Source organism: Polyodon spathula, chromosome 15 (assembly GCF_017654505.1).
Source record: "Polyodon spathula isolate WHYD16114869_AA chromosome 15, ASM1765450v1, whole genome shotgun sequence".
NCBI classification, from domain to species: domain Eukaryota; kingdom Metazoa; phylum Chordata; class Actinopteri; order Acipenseriformes; family Polyodontidae; genus Polyodon; species Polyodon spathula.
Genome location: NC_054548.1, coordinates 3,964,994 through 3,987,621, shown reverse-complemented (window position 1 = coordinate 3,987,621; position 22,628 = coordinate 3,964,994). Strand labels below are relative to the sequence as shown.

Sequence of the window (22,628 nt, the reverse complement as noted above, 5' to 3'; positions counted from 1 at the left end):
CACTGTGCGAGAGACCTCAGTGAGATCTACAGTATAGACACATAGCATGCTGCAGCTAAATCTATTGCTTCAAATATTCAATTTGAAGAAAGTGTCCCCCGTCCCCCAGTTAACCAGACCTGCGGAAATGTATCAGTGCATGTGTGTGAGACATTCACTGAAGGGATGGCTGCACCACTGCTGAATAGGGTACTTTCCAGTCAGAAAACCTAATTAAAAATGTAATTACAAAACGCTTCTGAGAGAGAAAAGATTGAAATGAAACTCGTCCATTAAATTAGGAAGGCCATCAGATCCTCTTATTCATCCTTCCAAATGCCAGTGTGGAAAGGCAGGAAATACTGATGAGGAGAGACTCCAAGACACTGCATTGATCATGGATGACATTGGGCATAACCAGCTCCTCAAAAATAACTTGCTTCCACAACGGCTTTCAAATCAGTTCAATGTAAATCATACTGCTGACACTATTTCTCTAGTTTATGAAATATGCATAGATGCTGACGAACACAAATTTAAAAAGCACAACTGGTCAATACTTCAAGTTCACAGACCCAATTCATTAATCAGCACACTGCAGCCACAGATGGTGCGCTCAGGGTGCAGAGACCCACCGCAGGGAAGTTTTGGAACAAAGATCATCCATCTTGGCTTTTTTTTGCGGCTCCGTGACTCTTTCCTGTAGGTATCTCAGGATAAACTGAAGGGCACAGCACTTCTGCACACAGGAGCACACAATATCCCCTTGGCAGCTCTATACACAGCAATGGGATGCAAGTGAAAATGCAATTTTTCTGTTTTATATTTTCAGCCTCCTCTTTTCACAGTAAGAGTGCAAACACACAATTATGGAGGACACCAGACAATACTGGATGTGTTTGAATCTTTAATTCTGCATCCAGTGTTAAGGCACATTATATAGTTCTGTAAATACATATGCAGATATATTGAGAAATACATTATATGTGTAAAATAAACGTTTTATAATGTATCTTCTTAACAGAACAAGGCTTTAGCTTTATATTGCGTGGCAAAAATTAATATTAAATAGATTTATATGCAATTGCATATTCAATTAATTTTAAATTAATATTTAACAGATATGCAATTGATATTAAATTTCCGTTCAATTATTCCTTGTTACCTTCCATTAACATTTAAGTCAGATTTACTATATTTTCATTTAAAAACATGTAAATAGGAAATTATTACATATTTTCAAGGGTAAAAAAAAGGTAATATAAATGGACGTGATATGCAATTACATTTTCAATCGATATTTGCTTAACATTTAGTAAGAAACCAGCTGTTATATATTTATAAAATATTAATTTTTAACTATGTATTTCAATATGCTTATCTGATCATCTAGTTAATAGATTGTACGGTGGCCACCCAAACGCGTTACCACAGCCTTTACACATGTTAAATGTACATATACATGTCTGTGCATTATATATATATATATATATATATATATATATATATATATCTATATATATCTATATATAAGATATATTATATAGATATTATATATACATATATATTATATATATACGTTAGAATATATATACTGCTAAACAGTTTTAGAAATGCATATACTACATTCTGAACAGGTCCTTGAATTCCTTATTTAGAAATTCAGAGAATAATGAAATGGACACAGACAGAGTTATTGGTCCCACAGTTTGAAAGTATTAAAGTACAGACACACCCAGGTCAAGCACAGGTTGCTTCTGTACCCAAACACTAGTAGATCCAGCATCAAACGCTTCGAACATTTAACAATAACAATAAACTCAGGCACTTTAGAACAGAATACAAATACAATAAAAAAGGCTTTGTGCTAAACCAGTTTGAAGTTTGAAATGCGCTGTGGAGAGCTACATGGATTTACTTTTTAAATATTTAAGGCTAAACACTGCAGCTGCAGAATGCGCATGTGTGGCATTGCTGCTACTCTTTTAAATGTACTTCTGTAGAGTGTGATTGGATTTGTGGTGCACAGCAATGACAAAACTGACTCAAGTATTGTAGGATCCCCCCCCCCCCCCCCCCAGAAATAATGCATTTTCACAAAATTCAATATTGTAAAGCTAATCTGTGACGCACATTGTTTGAGTACATTTTGAAATGGATAGTTTACTATTTATCCTTGTACTTTTCATTTCATTTATTCTCTTCTAACGGGGAGATTTACACACAAGAGAGGACAGACAGAGACTCAGGAAAAATAAACTGTCAGCAGCTTTTGAGTTTTACATTTTCAGCATGGATACTTCACATCTAGTCTAAATGTATCCACACACTATTTCTTCACAATCTAAAGAATATAGTCTCAATAAGGGAACTAGACTCATTGAACAGACCTGAACCCCACGAATCCAGAATCTGCTGAAGGAGCAATCATACCTGTATATCTGAAGACTGCAGCATCACTGTGCTCTGTAGAACAATCACAGCTGTATATCTGGACTCCATCACTGTGCCCTGTAGAACAAATCACACCTGTTTATCTGAAGACTGCAGCATCACTGTGCTCTTTACAACCACACCTGTATACCTGAAGACTGCAGCATCACTGTGCTTTGTAGTATTTTCTAAGTTCTGCAAATCAGATGGAATGCTGATCAGAGTATGGCATGGTGTACTCTGGGTATGAAGTAGAATGCTGATGAGAGTATGGCACGGGGTACTGGGGGTATGAAGTAGAATGCTGATGAGAGTATGGCACGGTGGTATCATGCAACGGTTGTACTGGAATGAAGTAGAATGCTGATCATAGTTCATACCGTGGACCGGAACTGGACCACTATTCGTGGGATTCATCTGGGAAGTAGTTCAGTAGCATGCTCATCAGCCCACATGACCCCATACTTACTATCTTTACGGACTAGATCGTACAGGACGGTGTACCTGGGGTAGAGTGACGTCCCATACTTCATGCTTGACTTGACCAGAGTCGGCATACGGGCCTGTTGGCGTCACTTTTAATGTCTGAGACCGAAACTACTTAGTCTTACGAACATAGTCTCCGTAGCCCGCTGTCCACTTACGATGGGACCCTATTCTCGGCGAGTTTTCGATCGTCTGGTTGGTATGACGAGTATGTAATACTGAATCAAGTGTCGTATGGTCTCCACATGGCCCCATTTAACTCTCAATCCGTTACACTATCTGTACTGCGCGATCCGGACACACATGTCGTAGCGATTCTCATTCAAATCCCTACGACTAGAGTCAGTCGCAACGCCGGTGTCGCAGACCACAATGGGACGTCGCGTACAGTTCTGATCTAAGGTTACGAAGAGTATCTCTTTGCTTGGTTGCCTAACATTATTCCTACCGGCGGGTCAGGGAAATCAGAGTCGGCATCTTCACGCGTACGTCTCATACCTGTCTGCGGCTATCCATGATGTTACCATGAAGTCTACTAAGTCTGCTATCGATTTACGACAGATCGTCCGTCGATAGACGCCCACACCTAGGATACGTATTAGTACGTACCCTCCCATACTATCATCTATACTAGGACAGATGTTCTCCCAGCCGATACATTACATCCAGTTCTACGTATATGCCGTTATTCCAGTCACGTTCATATACTGGACTACGTTCGTTAAGATCTCCGTGTACATGACCGCTCATCAGAGTAAGCAAGTGTCCAACGACGTACTCTCTATAGCCGTGCCACATAGAATTAACATGTAACCCTCAACTCATGTATCTATCATATCAAGTACAGCACTAGTCTCATGGACTTCGTATGACGCACCGAGTGACACGGCCGGGCTACACTTCTGGTCATTACGGATGAGGAATACATCAAGTAATGGCTATGTGCGGTGTCTACATCTGGGATAAAAACGTTCACATACACCTCTCTACGTTATCAGAAGACGAGACTCAGACTCTCAGGCACGGTCTTACTCGGGGTATGAAGTGGGGTATGAAGTAGAATGCTGATCAGAGTCGGCATGGTGTACTGGGGTATGAAGTAGAATGCTGATCAGAGTATGGCACGGTGTACTGGGGTATGAAGTAGAATGCTGATCAGAGTATGGCACGGTGTACTGGGATAAGAAGTAGCATGCTCATCAGAGTACAGCACGGTGTACTGGGGTATGAAGTAGAATGCTGATCAGAGTCGGCATGGTGTACTGAGGTATGAAGTAGAGAATGCTGCATCAGAGATCAGACGGCACGGTGTACTGGGGTATGAAGTAGAATGCTGATCAGAGAACGGCACGGTGTACTGGGGTATGAAGTAGAATGCTGATCAGAGTATGGCACGGTGTACTGGGGTATGAAGTAGAATGCTGATCATGGCACGGTGTACTGGGGTATGAAGTAGAATGCTGATCAGAGTACGGCACGGTGTACTGGGGTATGAAGTAGAATGCTGATCAGAGTCGGCATGGTGTACTGAGGTATGAAGTATAGTGCTGATCAGAGAACGGCACGGTGTACTGGGGTATGAAGTAGAGTGCTGATCAGAGAACGGCACGGTGTACTGGGGTATGAAGTAGAATGCTGATCAGAGTATGGCACGGTGTACTGGGATAAGAAGTAGCATGCTCATCAGAGTACAGCACGGTGTACTGGGGTATGAAGTAGAATGCTGATCAGAGTATGAGTGTACTGGGATAAGAAGTAGCATGCTCATCAGAGAACGGCACGGTGTACTGGGGTATGAAGTAGAATGCTGATCAGAGTATGGCACGGTGTACTGGGATAAGAAGTAGCATGCTCATCAGAGTACAGCACGGTGTACTGGGGTATGAAGTAGAATGCTGATCAGAGTCGGCATGGTGTACTGAGGTATGAAGTAGAGTGCTGATCAGAGAACGGCACGGTGTACTGGGGTATGAAGTAGAATGCTGATCAGAGTATGGCACGGTGTACTGGGATAAGAAGTAGCATGCATCAGAGTATGGCACGGTGTACTGGGGTATGAAGTAGAATGCTGATCAGAGTACGGCACGGTGTACTGGGGTATGAAGTAGAGTGCTGATCAGAGTACGGCACGGTGTACTGGGGTATGAAGTAGAGTGCTGATCAGAGAACGGCACGGTGTACTGGGGTATGAAGTAGAGAATGCTGATCAGAGAACGGCACGGTGTACTGGGGTATGAAGTAGAGCTGATGGCGGTGTACTGGGGTATGAAGTAGAGTGCTGATCAGAGAACGGCACGGTGTACTGGAGTATGAAGTAGAGTGCTGATCAGAGAACGGCACGGTGTACTGGGGTATGAAGTACAATGCTGATCAGAGAATGGCACGGTGTACTGGGGTATGAAGTTACGTTTACGATTCCATAAACGTTCAAACTAAGGTCTGTATCCACTCAATTTAGTGAGTTGTCTATTTGCTCTGTTGTATGTAAATATATAGTTTTTTGCGTGAATTCTTTTCTTTATTAACCTACTTGAACACTGCTGTTATCAATCCTGCACAATGCGGGCAGTTTAAAGACAGCACACAGTGCCAGGCTCGTTTGTGTTTGAGCAACAGTATAAATGTAAAGCTGAGCTGGGGATGCAGAGGCTCAAAAAGGAGGGCTGACGACTGCATTCAGTGATGCATTTCTATAGAGGTCACTGTGGAAATTTGACCTCTGTGTGAAGCAGAAGCACAATTGAAGGGTAAGACACAGACACTAAAGTAGAGACGATCACCTTGGAAACGTGACCTCTGTGTGAAGCAGAAGCACACTCAAAGGGCATGGTACAGACATTAAAATAGAGATGATCAATTTGGAGATGTGACCTCCTCTGTGTGAAGCAGAAGCACACTCAAAGGACATGGTACAGACATTAAAATAGAGATGATCAATTTGGAGATGTGACCTCCTCTGTGTGAAGCAGAAGCGCTCTCGAAGGGTATGGCACAGACATTAAAATGCCTTTGATACAATCTGCATGACTACACATAGCTTACTCAGCAACAGACTGTTTACTTATATATTTGTTTTGAAAACTGGCCCACAGTGTAGTTGCTATATCTGTTCCATCTCATAACCAGACTGACACTCTCAAGTAGAAATCAGGTCATGGGAATCGGCTATACCGCATGCCTGGAGTGTCAGGCAAACATAAAAACAACCCTGTTGCATACAATAATAATTCTCATTATGGGATTTATATTTAAAACAAATCTTCTGGCTGTAGTTCTTGGCTTGCACTTCCTGCCATTTGCAGGACTATACACAGTAACTACAGCAAATGCATGTACAGTTTGAACAGGGCAATGAATGCAGCAAACACTGGAGTAACTTCAAAGAGAGGTTCTTATAATACCATCCGGTTTGGTCATACATGACTAGCTTGATTTACCAGGAATAAGGCAATTCCGATGCCTTAGACTTTTATAGGTACACTGATTAATACGCTTGAAAACTAGGAATCATATGACATGTGACCCTGGAATGAAGTGTGTGCATCGAGAGGCAATGCAAAGGAGCTGAATCATGTGACATGTCATATTGTACGATCTGAATCACGTGACATGTCATATTTTAGGCACTGATCTATGTGCAGCGTGGAAGAGGAGGGCTGCAGAGACACATAACAGGTATCAACCAAGAAGCACGATTACAATGGCAGCTGCATCGAACACAAACGCTGCAAATATAATGACCGAGCCCTGCACATTGCTTCATAACTATTACACTTCTGTGTGCATCCAACTGTATTGCGTGTCTCAGTTGTGAATATACTTCCAACTGTCCTTCAAGAAGTTTAACTCTGAGATCCTTTAACCCTTTTTGCACTTAAAATCAACTGCAAATTGCAATGACTGTGAGCAAGGGCTCGTATTAAAATACTCAGTAACACGTTTCCTCTCTCTACAGTGATCCATAAAAACAGTACTTTCAGAGGTATTTTTTTTGTTCTGATCATTTTAAAGCTCAGAAACAATATTTGGTGTAACTTTTATAATATCTGATGTGCTGATTAATATGTTTGTGTTTGGTCATGAGATGAAAACTTCTTGTAAACTTTCCGATGACATCAAAGATGCAAAAAAAAAAAACAAAAAAAAACACACATACCTTAATCTTATGCTCTCAAAAACAAGAGAAACAGGAAAGCTTTTTAGATTTTAAACCTAAAAAAAAAATTAAATACTAGAACTACAGATTGTTGCGAGTTACAGGACATAAAACATACTCTGGAAATGTTGATTACGGAATAGTATTGTACAACTGCTGTGCCAAGTGAATCATATAAATACTCTGTATTAAAATATTCTCTTATAACAATGTTGTTTGGAGAGCTCCCTCTTTTAAACGGTCTGGAACAGCTGCCTTCACTTCACTGCTGACCGGGGTCACAAGCTGCTGCTTTTGTATAACCTGCAGATCCCAGTGTGGGCGTGTACTGGTGGCTAAAGGGCTGCCACCCTTCTTCTCAGCAGTTTGCAACATGCTTTGCGAGGACTCTGCCTGCACTGCACTCCCAGGCTGATTAAACAATGCAGCGGATGTTATCCAGTTCAGTAAATCGAAGTCCCCGATGGGGTCCAGTCTGAAGCCGTCTTCACAGAAGGAGGACTCAGAGTCTACAGCAGCCTGCGGAGCTTCTGAATAAGGCAGCGTGTTGGCATCTGAAGCCCGATGGCTCTTTGGTGTTGAAAACGGATCCTCATCCTGTGCATTTCCAGAAGGGTCACTTCTGCTCGGGCTTGCCCCTCTCTCTCTGTCCCGTCTATCTGCTTGAGCGGCTGAGCCGTTCCCTGGCTGGTCGAAGTCTCTGGAGGCCTCACGGAGCTGGCGGGAGTGGGATTCAGCTGCTCTGTAATCCATTGGGAAAGGCCCTGGAAACAGGTGGAAAGAGGGTCCGGGACCAAACGGCGATTCTACTGTTGTACTTCGTTGATGAAGAATTTTGCTTCGTTTATCCAATGGAAGTTCATCCAGCTGCCGTCCTTGTTGGACCGGGGTTGGGAGCAGCGTTCCCTGAAACACTCGCTGTAAGTATCTGAAAGTTAAAGACGTGCCCTCTGTTAGTGGAACTGAAGCTGGGCATGGAGGCTGCTCGCACTGATGCTTTCCATCTCTGCTCAGGGGGGCGATTACAGTACCAAAGAACCAGACAATCAAAGCACAGATGCAATGGCAGATTATACGTGCAGATACTGCAGTTGAAATGGGACTCATTATATACAGTGTGGTATGAATACAGTTAGGCAATACAAACAGTTCAGTTATAATAAGTTTCAACTGAAATTCTTAACCTTTAATATTTGCAAATCTCAGTTTGCTAGAAGAGCTGAAGAAATAATTGACACAAAAAAAGTTATCTGAATTTTTCTGAATTTAATGCATTGACAACAATTATTATTTTTTTGTCTAGAACTTGAAGAAATAATGACTTGCGGCAGTCCTAAAGGCACGCCTGGGTGGTAACGAGCCTACCTGGGAAGCAGAGCAATGATGGGTGTGAGAGCACAAAGCAGGTAGAACATGGGGTCTCCCATGAGCCTCTGCATGGTCCAGTAGGGATTGGATGGAGGGTAACAAGTAGGGCAGGAAGCGTTGTAGCACAGCGCCACAGTGAAGAACAGGGCGAGGCTGAACACAATGGAGGCCCAGTTGAGCCAGGTCTGAAATAGAAAGAAAAAACCTTCATATGAATACATGACAAGGAGCTTTCAGATCACAGTTGAGGTGGCAGCCACTCTCAATGGAACACGTGCCTCCGTAACAGAGCAGCATTTGAACTCAGAATGAGCACATGAAAGCAAAAACACTGAAACTTGAACTCAGAATGAGAACATGAAAGTAAACACACTGAAACTTGAACTCAGAATGAGCACATGAAAGTAAACACACTGAAACTTGAACTCAGAATGAGCACATGAAAGCAAAAACACTGAAACTTGAACTCAGAATGAGCACATGAAAGTAAAAAAAACCTGAAAAACACCCGATTAACAGGTTTCATGATGTTTCAATAAAGAACAAATACACTCTAAAATGGGATTCATTCCAGTAATAAAAGAAAATAAAGTTTCCAGCCCTAATTATAATGTGAACGTACACAGCACATTGAGAAGGTTCTTCTAATATTCTGATTGGGCCTGTTTGAGGTCGATTGCACCCCCTTATAAACCTGAGTTGGATCTTTGGCCTGTCCACTCTGAGAGGGTTGCATTTCTGTAATAGCTGCAGAATGTGGCTAACAGACAGACATCTCCACCCAATTACAGATTTGATAGCAATATGATATTTTAATAAAACAGCTGTCTCAACATAATCCATGACAGTGTTGTTCAGAAATACTTGTATAGACCCACCAGCCAGCAATGTCAAAAGAGTCAATTCAAACCTTGATGTTAACACCTTGCCAGCATGTTAATAGGATCTCAACAGCATGCAAACCATGCACATGCTGCTGGGAATATGACCTTCTCTCCAGTCCAAGTAATCTCCCTGAAATCATAGCATCTAGTGGGCAACACCAGAACAGAATGCTGGCTCTCAGGCACACTGCCAGTCCCTCGGTGACACTGTTTCGCTTGACATACTTCGATACACTTACTGCGTAGCATGGCTTTTATATCACTTTGTAACTGCTGTCCAATATACATGATCAAGTACTTATTTATTTAAACCTATAGCACCCAATGACAGAATTTGCACCCCACTTTCTCCCAATCTGAACATCCAACTCTCAATGCGATCTCGCTGCTGCAAACCATGTATTCAGGAGGGCTGAGATCAAAGCCATGTTCACCTGATGAGGTGAAGCAGCAGGTTTTGCAAAGTTACTGAATCCTAGAAGCACAAGTTCATCAAATGCCTACAAGTACCTCCACTGTTTGTTTGAACCCCCCTTTCCCCTCACAGAGGTGTGCTAAACACCCTAAAACGTTGGGAAGTGTGCTCTTATCTCTATAGATGGACAGATAGCCAGTTTCCTCTGCTTACCCATGTCTTTGTTTCAATGCCTAAATGCATCAGGATAGTGAAAAGAGCCAAGGTGGTGACTGGAGTTCCCCATGTAAACAAATCCACATCGGAGTCAGCATAGGCCTAAAACACAAAACAACAAGAATCCATAGAGAAATAAGCAAATGAGCTCCATGAACTGGGACCAGACCTCAATGAGCAATCCCATTGCACTCAGACCTCAATGAGCAATCCCATTGCACTCAGACCTCAATGAGCAATCCCACTGCACTCAGACCTCAATGAGCAATCCCACTGCACTCAGACCTCAATGAGCATTCCCATTGCACTCAGACCTCAATGAGCAATCCCATTGCACTCAGACCTCAAGGAGCATTCCCATTGCACTCAGACCTCAAGGAGCAATCCCATTGCACTCAGACCTCAAGGAGCATTCCCATGCACTCAGACCTCAATGAGCATTCCCACTGCACTCAGACCTCAATGAGCATTCCCACTGCACTCAGACCTCAATGAGCATTCCCATTGCACTACACTGGGGTTTAACCATCCTTAGCACACAGCAAAAAGGGCACATTGTAACAGCTCTGCAAACATAATCTTAAACATGTGTAACTTAAAATAAGCACGGCATGCACTTCATTAAAACTAATATAAACAGGACATTAACATTTCAGAATATGTTTGACAGTCTCTGGACTTTGATTTGACACTACAGAGTGGCTAACACCTTCGTATCTATATCAAGGCTGGGTATCCACACTGCAGTACACGTAACTTGAAACAAACAAAGGGGACTTACAAAATAAGGAATGAAAAAGCAGATGAGGCTTTGGTAGAAGGCATCTATCATATTCATCCAGAACATGTGTGGCTTATATTCCTAAAAGAAGAAAAGGGAATGTTATTCCCAGGTTAGTGCTCTACAGTTTCACATGCTTTAGGAGCTGTCATGATGATGGCTGCAGATTCTGGTTTCAATCAAACTCATCCGTCTCCGAGGGAGAAGCCCAGGAGCGAGTGAGTGCAGCATTCTGACATGGTTCTCTTTCTCAAATTAGAAACGAGTCTTATTAGCGAATAGGGTAAAGAATCACGAGTGGTATAAAGCTGGACAAGTGGTTGCCTGGGATCAGTATCCTCACACAAGGAAAATCAAAAGCTTCATTAATGAATAGGTGACCCCCCCCCCCCCCCGGTGTACAATACCATGTGACAAGAGTTTAGAAACAAGCAGAGGAGCTTTGAGGACAGCATTCCATGTTAGCCTGGGTGGCTCTGAAAGCTGTACAAGAACCATGATGTAACTACACTGACAACCTCCAACAATCTCAATCGAATACACTATATTAATAGCAAACAGAGCCACAGCCCACGCGTCATGCTGCTCTTGAAGGAACTGATCCTACACAAACCACCTTCACAATTTAGGCATTGGATTTCAAATTCTCTCAGATCGGCATTTTATACCCTACCCAAAAACTTCAACCTGACAGCCTACTAGCATCCTAATAAATCTGATTCCTCAGCACAATTCCTAGCATTGACATGACTGAGGAAACAGTAAAGAACGAAACAGAGCTGAACGTGCCCACCAAAATGAAGGTTGGGTATCTGCTGTGTATGGGGTGGGGGTGGGGGTAGGGCATTTCTACAAAGCACTGCATTGTTTTGCAAGCCAAGGACACATTGTATGGCTGATATTATTTTAAAAAGGTAGCATGCAACACAGGCAAGCATTGTAAAAGAATAGTGGATTATGGTAAAGCATATTCATCAACATGGCAAACCAGGGTAAACTACAGTAAATGCAGAATATAGCCATGTGCTAAACTTTCCTAAGGGAGCTGTGGGAACGTGTGCAGCGTACCTTGGAGTCGTGCCCGTTTCTGTAGAGCTCAGGCAGAGCTAAGAGAGTCTCCGAGGAGACGTCCTTGTCCAGGATCCCAGTAACGAGTTGAGGAAAGGAAGAGAACATCAGGTTAAAGAAAATAAGGTACCACTGATCCATCATGGCCGATCCCGAGAACCCACAGTAAAACTGGAACCAGAAGAGAATGGCTACGAACATCTGGAATAGAGAACAAAACACAAAGAAATAAGCACTGCTTGGGGTAGAGCTGTGTGAACATCTGGAATAGAGAACAAAACACAAAGAAATAAGCATTGCTTGGGGTAGAGCTGCGTGAACATCTGGAATAGAGAACAAAACACAAAGAAATAAGCATTGCTTGGGGTAGAGCTGCGTGAACATCTGGAATAGAGAACAAAACACAAAGAAATAAGCATTGCTTGGGGTAGAGCTGCATGAACATCTGGAATAGAGAACAAAACACAAAGAAATAAGCATTGCTTGGGGTAGAGCTGCATGAACATATGGAATACAGAACAAAACACAAAGAAATAAGCATTGCTTAGGGAAGAGCTGTGTGAACATCTGGAATAGAGAACAAAACATAGAAATAAGCATTGCTTAGGGTAGGAGTTAGACTGCTGTGGTACATGCACCTCTAGTTTACTGCCCTACTACATACAATACTAGAGCCCACCTATACTGGGCACCCCCTATATAATGCTTAAACATTTTATTCTGCAGCACAATCGTTGAAGGTACAACATGTACAGTTCCTATCACTCTTATAAAGGTGCCACATAAATCTGCATGCTAAATCTGTCAGACACAACGTGCTCCTGTACCATTTCCTATATATTGAATTCCAAAAGCAGTGCACTGGTCTGGCATGAGATCTGGTGCAGCACATCTGGTGAACACAGTAATTAGCAGAAGCCCCCAGCAGACAGTTCTAGTTCGAGGGCCACGTACAGGAGCTCTTACTGGTGAGGACGTATTCTTCTACCTCAAGTACGGACAAACAGATAAAGAACATTCCAAGAAGCTGCAGGTAAATCAGACTGGACTTCACACCTGTTCCAACTGGATTAGAACATTCTGCACTTCACACCTGTTCCAACTGGACTCAAATGTTCTACACTTCACACCTGTTCCAATTGGATTAGAACGTTCTGCACTGTGCTTGGGAAGAATTCCAGGATGAGGAATGACAATAAAAACTAAAAGACAGAAACTTACTGCATTTTTGTAGAAAAAATAGAGGATCATATTGGCAAGTCGAGAGTAACACCAGTGTCCATGAACCAGGAGGAGTTTCTCCAAATACTGGAACCGTGGGACTGCAAAGTCACTGGCCATGACAGCCTGGCAGAGGAAGGAAGAGTTTAATATGAGAGATCAGCCCAGCAATTACACTTTGCATAAAGATCATTCAGAAAGACATACAGTAGTTATTGTGCATCACCCACACCCTCTCCAGAGTGCAGCACACAGCAGTGTATCAGTATCACCCACACCCTCTCCAGAGTGCCGCACACAGCAGTGTATCAGTATCACCCACACCCTCTCCAGAGTGCCACACACAGCAGTGTATCAGTATCACCCACACCCTCTCCAGAGTGCAGCACACAGCAGTGTATCAGCATCACCCACACCCTCTCCAGAGTGCCGCACACAGCAGTGTATCAGTATCACCCACACCCTCTCCAGAGTGCCGCACACAGCAGTGTATCAGCATCACCCACACCCTCTCCAGAGTGCCGCACACAGCAGTGTATCAGCATCACCCACACCCTCTCCAGAGTGCAGCACACAGCAGTGTATCAGCATCACCCACACCCTCTCCAGAGTGCAGCACACAGCAGTGTATCAGCATCACCCACACCCTCTCCAGAGTGCAGCACACAGCAGTGTATCAGCATCACCCACACCCTCTCCAGAGTGCAGCACACAGCAGTGTATCAGCATCACCCACACCCTCTCCAGAGTGCCGCACACAGCAGTGTATCAGTATCACCCACACCCTCTCCAGAGTGCAGCACACAGCAGTGTATCAGCATCACCCACACCCTCTCCAGAGTGCAGCACACAGCAGTGTATCAGCATCACCCACACCCTCTCCAGAGTGCAGCACACAGCAGTGTATCAGTATCACCCACACCCTCTCCAGAGTGCAGCACACAGCAGTGTATCAGCATCACCCACACCCTCTCCAGAGTGCAGCACACAGCAGTGTATCAGCATCACCCACACCCTCTCCAGAGTGCAGCACACAGCAGTGTATCAGTATCACCCACACCCTCTCCAGAGTGCAGCACACAGCAGTGTATCAGCATCACCCACACCCTCTCCAGAGTGCAGCACACAGCAGTGTATCAGCATCACCCACACCCTCTCCAGAGTGCCGCACACAGCAGTGTATCAGCATCACCCACACCCTCTCCAGAGTGCAGCACACAGCAGTGTATCAGCATCACCCACACCCTCTCCAGAGTGCAGCACACAGCAGTGTATCAGCATCACCCACACCCTCTCCAGAGTGCCGCACACAGCAGTGTATCAGTATCACCCACACCCTCTCCAGAGTGCAGCACACAGCAGTGTATCAGCATCACCCACACCCTCTCCAGAGTGCAGCACACAGCAGTGTATCAGCATCACCCACACCCTCTCCAGAGTGCAGCACACAGCAGTGTATCAGTATCACCCACACCCTCTCCAGAGTGCAGCACACAGCAGTGTATCAGCATCACCCACACCCTCTCCAGAGTGCAGCACACAGCAGTGTATCAGCATCACCCACACCCTCTCCAGAGTGCAGCACACAGCAGTGTATCAGCATCACCCACACCCTCTCCAGAGTGCCGCACACAGCAGTGTATCAGCATCACCCACACCCTCTCCAGAGTGCCGCACACAGCAGTGTATCAGTATCACCCACACCCCCTCCAGAGTGCAGCACACAGCAGTGTATCAGCATCACCCACACCCTCTCCAGAGTGCAGCACACAGCAGCGTATCAGTATCACCCACACCCTCTCCAGAGTGCCGCACACAGCAGTGTATCAGTATCACCCACACCCTCTCCAGAGTGCAGCACACAGCAGTGTATCAGTATCACCCACACCCTCTCCAGAGTGCAGCACACAGCAGTGTATCAGTATCACCCACACCCTCTCCAGAGTGCAGCACACAGCAGTGTATCAGCATCACCCACACCCTCTCCAGAGTGCCGCACACAGCAGTGTATCAGTATCACCCACACCCTCTCCAGAGTGCCGCACACAGCAGTGTATCAGTATCACCCACACCCTCTCCAGAGTGCAGCACACAGCAGTGTATCAGTATCACCCACACCCTCTCCAGAGTGCAGCACACAGCAGTGTATCAGCATCACCCACACCCTCTCCAGAGTGCAGCACACAGCAGTGTATCAGCATCACCCACACCCTCTCCAGAGTGCCGCACACAGCAGTGTATCAGCATCACCCACACCCTCTCCAGAGTGCAGCACACAGCAGTGTATCAGCATCACCCACACCCTCTCCAGAGTGCCGCACACAGCAGTGTATCAGTATCACCCACACCCTCTCCAGAGTGCCACACACAGCAGTGTATCAGTATCACCCACACCCTCTCCAGAGTGCAGCACACAGCAGTGTATCAGTATCACCCACACCCTCTCCAGAGTGCAGCACACAGCAGTGTTGGAAGTGCAATTGGAATTGGATATATTACTGCTCCACTGCATTCATTGGTCATACTTCATAAACATGTGATGCACTGCATGTCAGGATGATCCCCATTACAATCCATGCCTGGGTTTAAACCCTGAGTGCCCTCGTCAGTACAGCGATGGGGCAAAGGTGCTCAAACAGGGCTTCCTGCTGACTACATTGTAGCATTAAATTAAACGCGCCACACAGGACCTCATCCCATTTGCAGACATTAAAAGACGTGTCACGGATTGAATGCAACACTCCCTTTGCTCTGGGTTCATCACAATTCTTTCCACGATTACCTTCATGAATACTGAAGCATGCCTAACATGCTACTCGACAGAATGATTCTTTTTTCCTTTTTCTCTTCCCCATGGTGGTGTAAAGATAGCTTCATTTACTTTATCACAGGCTTAAGACAGAAGCATAATTAACCTTCCAGGAGACTTCTTCGGGGCGAAACATATGCTGCATTTCAAGCAAGGATCATTTTTACTAAGACCAACTGGTACCCCTGAAAGCAACTTACAGCCTCATCATTTTGAACATCCCTTCCCTGCCAAGCTAGCATAAAACTGGGCATATAAGCAGCAGCCATAGAGAAAGTGCTAAAGCTTTACCTGCATGCCTTCCTGTCCAGAGATTCCCACTCCCACATCAGCGACCTGGATCATGCTGACATCATTAGCTCCATCACCTAGGATTAATGAGGTAGACAAGGAACAGTGTTTACCAGCCCCTCCAGAGACACAGGCATGATTAATGGAAACACAGCCGTGATGAAACACTGCCAAGCTAGCAAAATCAGAGCAGCACTTTACAAAAAACTAAACAAAAACCTACTGTGCTGTGCTGCCTGTTCAAGTCACCTTCTGTCCTCCTCCCTTTCACAGCCAATTCTTCACAGCGTCATTTAAATACGTTCCACACTAATGCAACTACTGTGCTGAAGGGCATGCTGTTTATCATGAGGACCAGAAGCATGCAAACGGCCCCTATTCATTAATGTGAATTGTAAGTTAATGTCTAACCTTTTAACAAAGTAATCCTTCAATTATAATCTCATCTTATTACACATCTTAAAGTAGCCCATCAGGACCATCCCATGCACCGTATCAAGATCAATACCGCATCGTGACCTCAGTGCAGCGTGCTGATCCCTGCACCGTATCAAGATCAATACTGCATTGTGACCTCAGTGGAGCGTGCTGATCCCTGCACCGTATCAAGATCAATACTGCATTGTGACCTCAGTGGAGCGTGCTGATCCCTGCACCGTATCAAGATCAATACTGCATCGTGACCTCAGTGCAGCGTACTGATCCCTGCACCGTATCAAGATCAATACTGCATCGTGACCTCAGTGCAGCGTGCTGATCCCTGCACCGTATCAAGATCAATACTGCATCGTGACCTCAGTGCAGCGTGCTGATCCCTGCACCGTATCAAGATCAATACTGCATCGTGACCTCAGTGCAGCGTACTGATCCCTGCACCGTATCAAGATCAATACTGCATCGTGACCTCAGTGCAGCGTGCTGATCCCTGCACCGTATCAAGATCAATACTGCATCGTGACCTCAGTGCAGCGTGCTGATCCCTGCACCGTATCAAGATCAATACTGCATCGTGACCTCAGTGGAGCGTGCTGATCCCTGCACCGTATCAAGATCAATACTGCATTGTGACCTCAGTGGAGCGTGCTGATCCCTGCACCGTATCAAGATCAATACTGCATCGTGACCTCAGTGCAGCGTACTGATCCCTGCACCGTATCAAGATCAATACTGCATCGTGACCTCAGTGGAGCGTGCTGATCCCTGCACCGTATCAAGATCAATACTGCATCGTGACCTCAGTGGAGCGTGCTGATCCCTGCACCGTATCAAGATCAATACTGCATCGTGACCTCAGTGGAGCGTGCTGATCCCTGCACCGTATCAAGATCAATACTGCATCGTGACCTCAGTGTAGCGTGCTGATCCCTGCACCGTATCAAGATCAATGTTGCATCGTGACCTCAGTGTAGCGTACTGATCCCTGCACCGTATCAAGATCAATGTTGCATCGTGACCTCAGTGTAGCGTACTGATCCCTGCACCGTATCAAGATCAATATTGCATCGTGACCTCAGTGTAGCGTGCTGATCCCTGATCATATCAAGATCAATATTGCATCGTGACCTCAGTGTAGTGTGCTGATACACCTCTAGAGAACAGACAGCTTCCCATACACAGCATCATTCAGCAACATTCTACTAAATCAGGCTGGGCTGAATAGCAACGGATCTCATTAAACGCATCCTAACGTGGAAATATCTCAAAAGTAAAGAGGGAGCCCTATCTGCAGTTAAGAGGCAATGCACAGGGACACACAGGGAGTCATGTCAAGCACCCCCTGCAATCAGCACACACACAAGCACTATAGACTGACTTACAAGGAGTGTGATCTGGACGAGTAAGGAATATTCAGACCCACCTTTTCCTTTATATATACAACTTCTCTGTGTGTCCAGTCTGCACTGATACAAACCTACAGCAATCGCACAGCTAGTGTCACACAGGAGGAAATCAACAACGATTGGCATTATTATTACTCTATATATAGTACCTTCCTATTAATCTATACCTCTATATAGAGTATTTGCCTATTGATCAGCAGCTATACCTCATATACAGTACTTGTTTATTGATCAGCAGTATTATTACTCTTACCTCTATATAGAGTACTTGCCTATTAATCAGCAGTATTATTACTCTATACCTCTATATACAGTACTTGTCTATTGATTAGCACTATTATTACTCTTACCTCTATATAGAGTACTTGCCTATCGATCAGCAGTATTATTACTCTATACCTCTATATACAGTACTTGCCTATTGATTAGCACTATTACTCTTACCTCTATATAGAGTACTTGTCTATTGATCAGCAGTATTATTACTCTTACCTCTATATTCAGTACTTGTCTATTGATCAACAGTATTATTACTCTTACTTCTAAATACAGTACTTGCCTATTGCCAAGGTCATTACTTTGAGCTTGTTCCGAACCAGTTTCACCACCATGCTTTTCTGTAAAGGAGTGGATCGACAGCACAGCACTGATCTGCAGCTTCTGGCCACAGCAAGGAATTTGTCTTCCAGCCGTTTATCCAGAGCATATGCCAAGGTTCTGCCATCAATAACCAGACCCAGGCGGAGAACCGAGGAGGAGGAGGAAGGGATTTGGAACGGGGTGAAGTCAACCTCAAAGTCTCCAGCAGCAGTGTTGAGCGTGTTGTTGACAAACTTGGATTGAATGTAGTGTATACTCTCATCCAGAAGAACAGCACAGGCTTCCTGGAACAAAACAACAAAAACACATCAGCATCTGTTAACCAGGAGTCATTCAAATTCTTGGTCTTAAACTCATATTTCTGACTTGAACCCTGACAGCCCTTAGCCCAAACTTGTGTCTTCTAGGGTTAAAATCTAAAAACGGAATCCAAACTCTTATAAAACAAACAAACAAAATGTATACTAAAAATTAGAGTGTGACAAATAACTGTGCATTCGGTGCACCCAGCCCTACATCTCCAATATCCCACACGACTCCTACAGTGCACTCAGCCCTACATCTCCAATATCCCACACGACTCCTACAGTGCACTCAGCCCTACATCTCCGATATCCCACACGACTCCTACAGTGCACCCAGCCCTACATCTCCAGTGCACCCATATCCCAATACACGACTCCTACAGCGCACCCAGCCCTACATCTCCAATATCCCACACGACTCCTACAGCGCACCCAGCCCTACATCTCCGATATCCCACACGACTCCTACAGCGCACCCAGCCCTACATCTCCAATATCCCACACGACTCCTACAGCGCACCCAGCCCTACATCTCCGATATCCCACACGACTCCTACAGTGCACCCAGCCCTACATCTCCGATATCCCGCACGACTCCTACAGTGCACCCAGCCCTACATCTCCGATATCCCGCACGACTCCTACAGTGCACCCAGCCCTACATCTCCAATATACATGTACATCCCGCACGACTCCTACAGTGCACCCAGCCCTACATCTCCAATATACATGATTAGGGAGTGGTTAACATGTAGAAAACAGAAAGTACTGATTAGAGGAGAAACCTCAGAATGGAGTGTGGTAACCAGTGGTGTACCACAGGGATCAGTATTAGGTCCTCTGCTATTCCTAATCTACATTAATGATTTAGATTCTGGTATAGTAAGCAAACTTGTTAAATTTGCAGACGACACAAAAGTAGGAGGAGTGGCAAACACTGTTGCAGCAGCAAAAGTCATTCAAAATGATCTAGACAAGATTCAGAACTGGGCAGACACATGGCAAATGACATTTAATAGAGAAAAGTGTAAGGTACTGCACGCAGGAAATAAAAATGTACATTATAAATATCATATGGGAGATACTGAAATTGGAGAAGGAATCTATGAAAAAGACCTAGGAGTTTTTGTTGACTCAGAAATGTCTTCATCTAGACAATGTGGGGAAGCTATAAAAAAAGGCTAACAAGATGCTCTGATACATTGTGAAAAGTGTTGAATTTAAATCAAGGGAAGTAATGTTAAAACTGTACAATGCACTAGTAAGACCTCATCTTGAATATTGTGTGCAGTTCTGGTCACCTCGCTATAAAAAAAGATATTGCTGCTCTAGAAAGAGTGCAAAGAAGAGCGACCAGAATTATTCCGGGCTTAAAGGGCATGTTTAAATGGAGTTTAGACAAAGGGGCATTCAGACCAGAAAATAGGAGGCACTTTTTTACACAGAGAATTGTGAGGGTCTGGAATCAACTCCCCAGTAATGTTGTTGAAGCTGACACCCTGGGATCCTTCAAGAAGCTGCTTGATGAGATTCTGGGATCAATAAGCTACTAACAACCAAACGAGCAAGATGGGCCGAATGGCCTCCTCTCGTTTGTAAACTTTCTTATGTTCTTATGTTCTAATATCCCACATGACTCCTACAGTGCATCCAGTCCTACATCTCCTAGCTGTCTCCAATATCCCACATTGGGGTCCAAACCTCCATCATGGACAGCATTTCAATATACAGACCAGAGCAGTGGCTGAATGATGATCTATGTGGTGCAGCTGCGTTACACTCTGTTCACTGTGGCACTCCTTATAAAAGTTTACAGCTGTACTTTTGCACAGTATTGTTGCAGCTTTATCAAGTTTTCCCCCCATGGTTATACTATGCATTTACCACAGTTTACCATACCTCACTGCTCTTTACCATGCTTTCACTACAAGTTATTACACCGCTGTGCTGTTACCATGAGAAACTCATAAGGGGCTGAACATGCCTAGCTGCTATCCTACATTCTTCCACAATGCTGGGAGATGTACAGTGAATAGTACTGTGCTTCTCACTCACTGGTGTTTCAGCGTTCAGAGTGATGATCTCTTCCTCGTGGTCCAGCAGTTTGCAGGAGTAGGCAATGTTGATTGCGGTTTCTTGTTTGTCCCCTGTGAGAACCCAGACCTGTAACCCAGCCTTGCGGAGAGCAGCAATGGCTTCAGGAACACCGTCCTGCAGGCGGTCTTCAATACCAGTGGCACCTGCCGTGACGATACATTAACAAGAGCAATAATACATCTGAAACAGTCGCAGCAATGCTACATCTGAAACACACAGTCGCAGCAATGCTACATCTGAAACACACAGTCGCAGCAATGCTACATCTGAAACACACAGTCGCAGCAATGCTACATCTGAAACACAGTCACAGCAGTACTACATCTGAAACACACAGTCACAGCAATGCTACATCTGAAACACACAGTCGCAGCAATGCTACATCTGAAACACACAGTCACAGCAATGCTACATCTGAAACACACAGTCACAGCAATGCTACATCTGAAACACACAGTCGCAGCAATGCTACATCTGAAACACACAGTCACAGCAATGCTACATCTGAAACACACAGTCGCAGCAATGCTACATCTGAAACACACAGTCGCAGCAATGCTACATCTGAAACACAGTCACAGCAGTACTACATCTGAAACACACAGTCACAGCAATGCTACATCTGAAACACACAGTCGCAGCAATGCTACATCTGAAAAACACAGTCACAGCAATGCTACATCTGAAACACACAGTCACAGCAATGCTACATCTGAAACACACAGTCACAGCAATGCTACATCTGAAACAGTCACAGCAATGCTACATCTGAAACAGTCACAGCAATGCTACATCTGAAACACACAGTGGCAGCAATGCTACATCTGAAACACACAGTGGCAGCAATGCTACATCTGAAACACACAGTCACAGCAATGCTACATCTGAAACACACAGTCGCAGCAATGCTACATCTGAAACACACAGTCGCAGCAATGCTACATCTGAAACACACAGTCACAGCAATGCTACATCTGAAACACACAGTGGCAGCAATGCTACATCTGAAACACACAGTCACAGCAATGCTACATCTGAAACAGTCACAGCAATGCTACATCTGAAACACACAGTCACAGCAATGCTACATCTGAACACAGTCACAGCAATGCTACATCTGAAACACAGTCACAGCAATGCTACATCTGAAACACACAGTGGCAGCAATGCTACATCTGAAACACACAGTCACAGCAATGCTACATCTGAAACAGTCACAGCAATGCTACATCTGAAACACAGTCACAGCAATGCTACATCTGAAACACAGTCACAGCAGTACTACATCTGAAACACACAGTCACAGCAATGCTACATCTGAAACAGTCACAGCAATGCTACATCTGAAACACAGTCACAGCAATGCTACATCTGAAACACAGTCACAGCAATGCTACATCTGAAACAGTCACAGCAATACTACATCTGAAACAGTCACAGCAATACTACATCTGAAACAGTCACAGCAATGCTACATCTGAAACACAGTCACAGCAGTACTACATCTGACACAGTCACAGCAATACTACACCTGAAACACAGACACAGTCACAGCAATGGTACACCTGAAACAGACACAGCCACAGTCACAGCAATGGTACACCTGAAACACAGACACAGTCACAGCAATGGTACACCTGAAACACAGTCACAGCAATGGTACACCTGAAACAGACAA

General features: G+C 44.6%; 1 protein-coding gene and 1 long non-coding RNA gene across 2 annotated transcripts in view; one reads left to right on the top strand and one right to left on the bottom strand.

Moving 5' to 3' along the window:
• The first annotated feature begins 1,634 nt into the window (after window positions 1-1,634).
• On the top strand, window positions 1,635-4,636 carry LOC121327818. Its single transcript, XR_005951614.1, has 4 exons — window positions 1,635-2,738; window positions 3,501-3,503; window positions 3,944-4,165; window positions 4,431-4,636. It is a non-coding gene; the product is annotated as an uncharacterized LOC121327818 (long non-coding RNA).
• A 2,544-nt stretch (window positions 4,637-7,180) lies between these two features.
• The window catches only part of LOC121327817 (phospholipid-transporting ATPase VA-like), a 47,985-nt gene continuing 32,537 nt past the window's right edge, over window positions 7,181-22,628 (bottom strand). The window contains exons 13-21 of the mRNA XM_041272033.1: window positions 20,909-21,093; window positions 18,508-18,832; window positions 16,108-16,184; window positions 13,008-13,133; window positions 11,787-11,987; window positions 10,719-10,799; window positions 9,935-10,039; window positions 8,420-8,607; window positions 7,181-7,982 (exon numbers count right to left, since the gene is read on the bottom strand). Coding sequence (XP_041127967.1) covers window positions 7,256-7,982; window positions 8,420-8,607; window positions 9,935-10,039; window positions 10,719-10,799; window positions 11,787-11,987; window positions 13,008-13,133; window positions 16,108-16,184; window positions 18,508-18,832; window positions 20,909-21,093 — 2,015 coding nt within the window. The 3' untranslated portion in view covers window positions 7,181-7,255. The remainder of the gene's footprint in view (window positions 7,983-8,419; window positions 8,608-9,934; window positions 10,040-10,718; window positions 10,800-11,786; window positions 11,988-13,007; window positions 13,134-16,107; window positions 16,185-18,507; window positions 18,833-20,908; window positions 21,094-22,628) is intronic.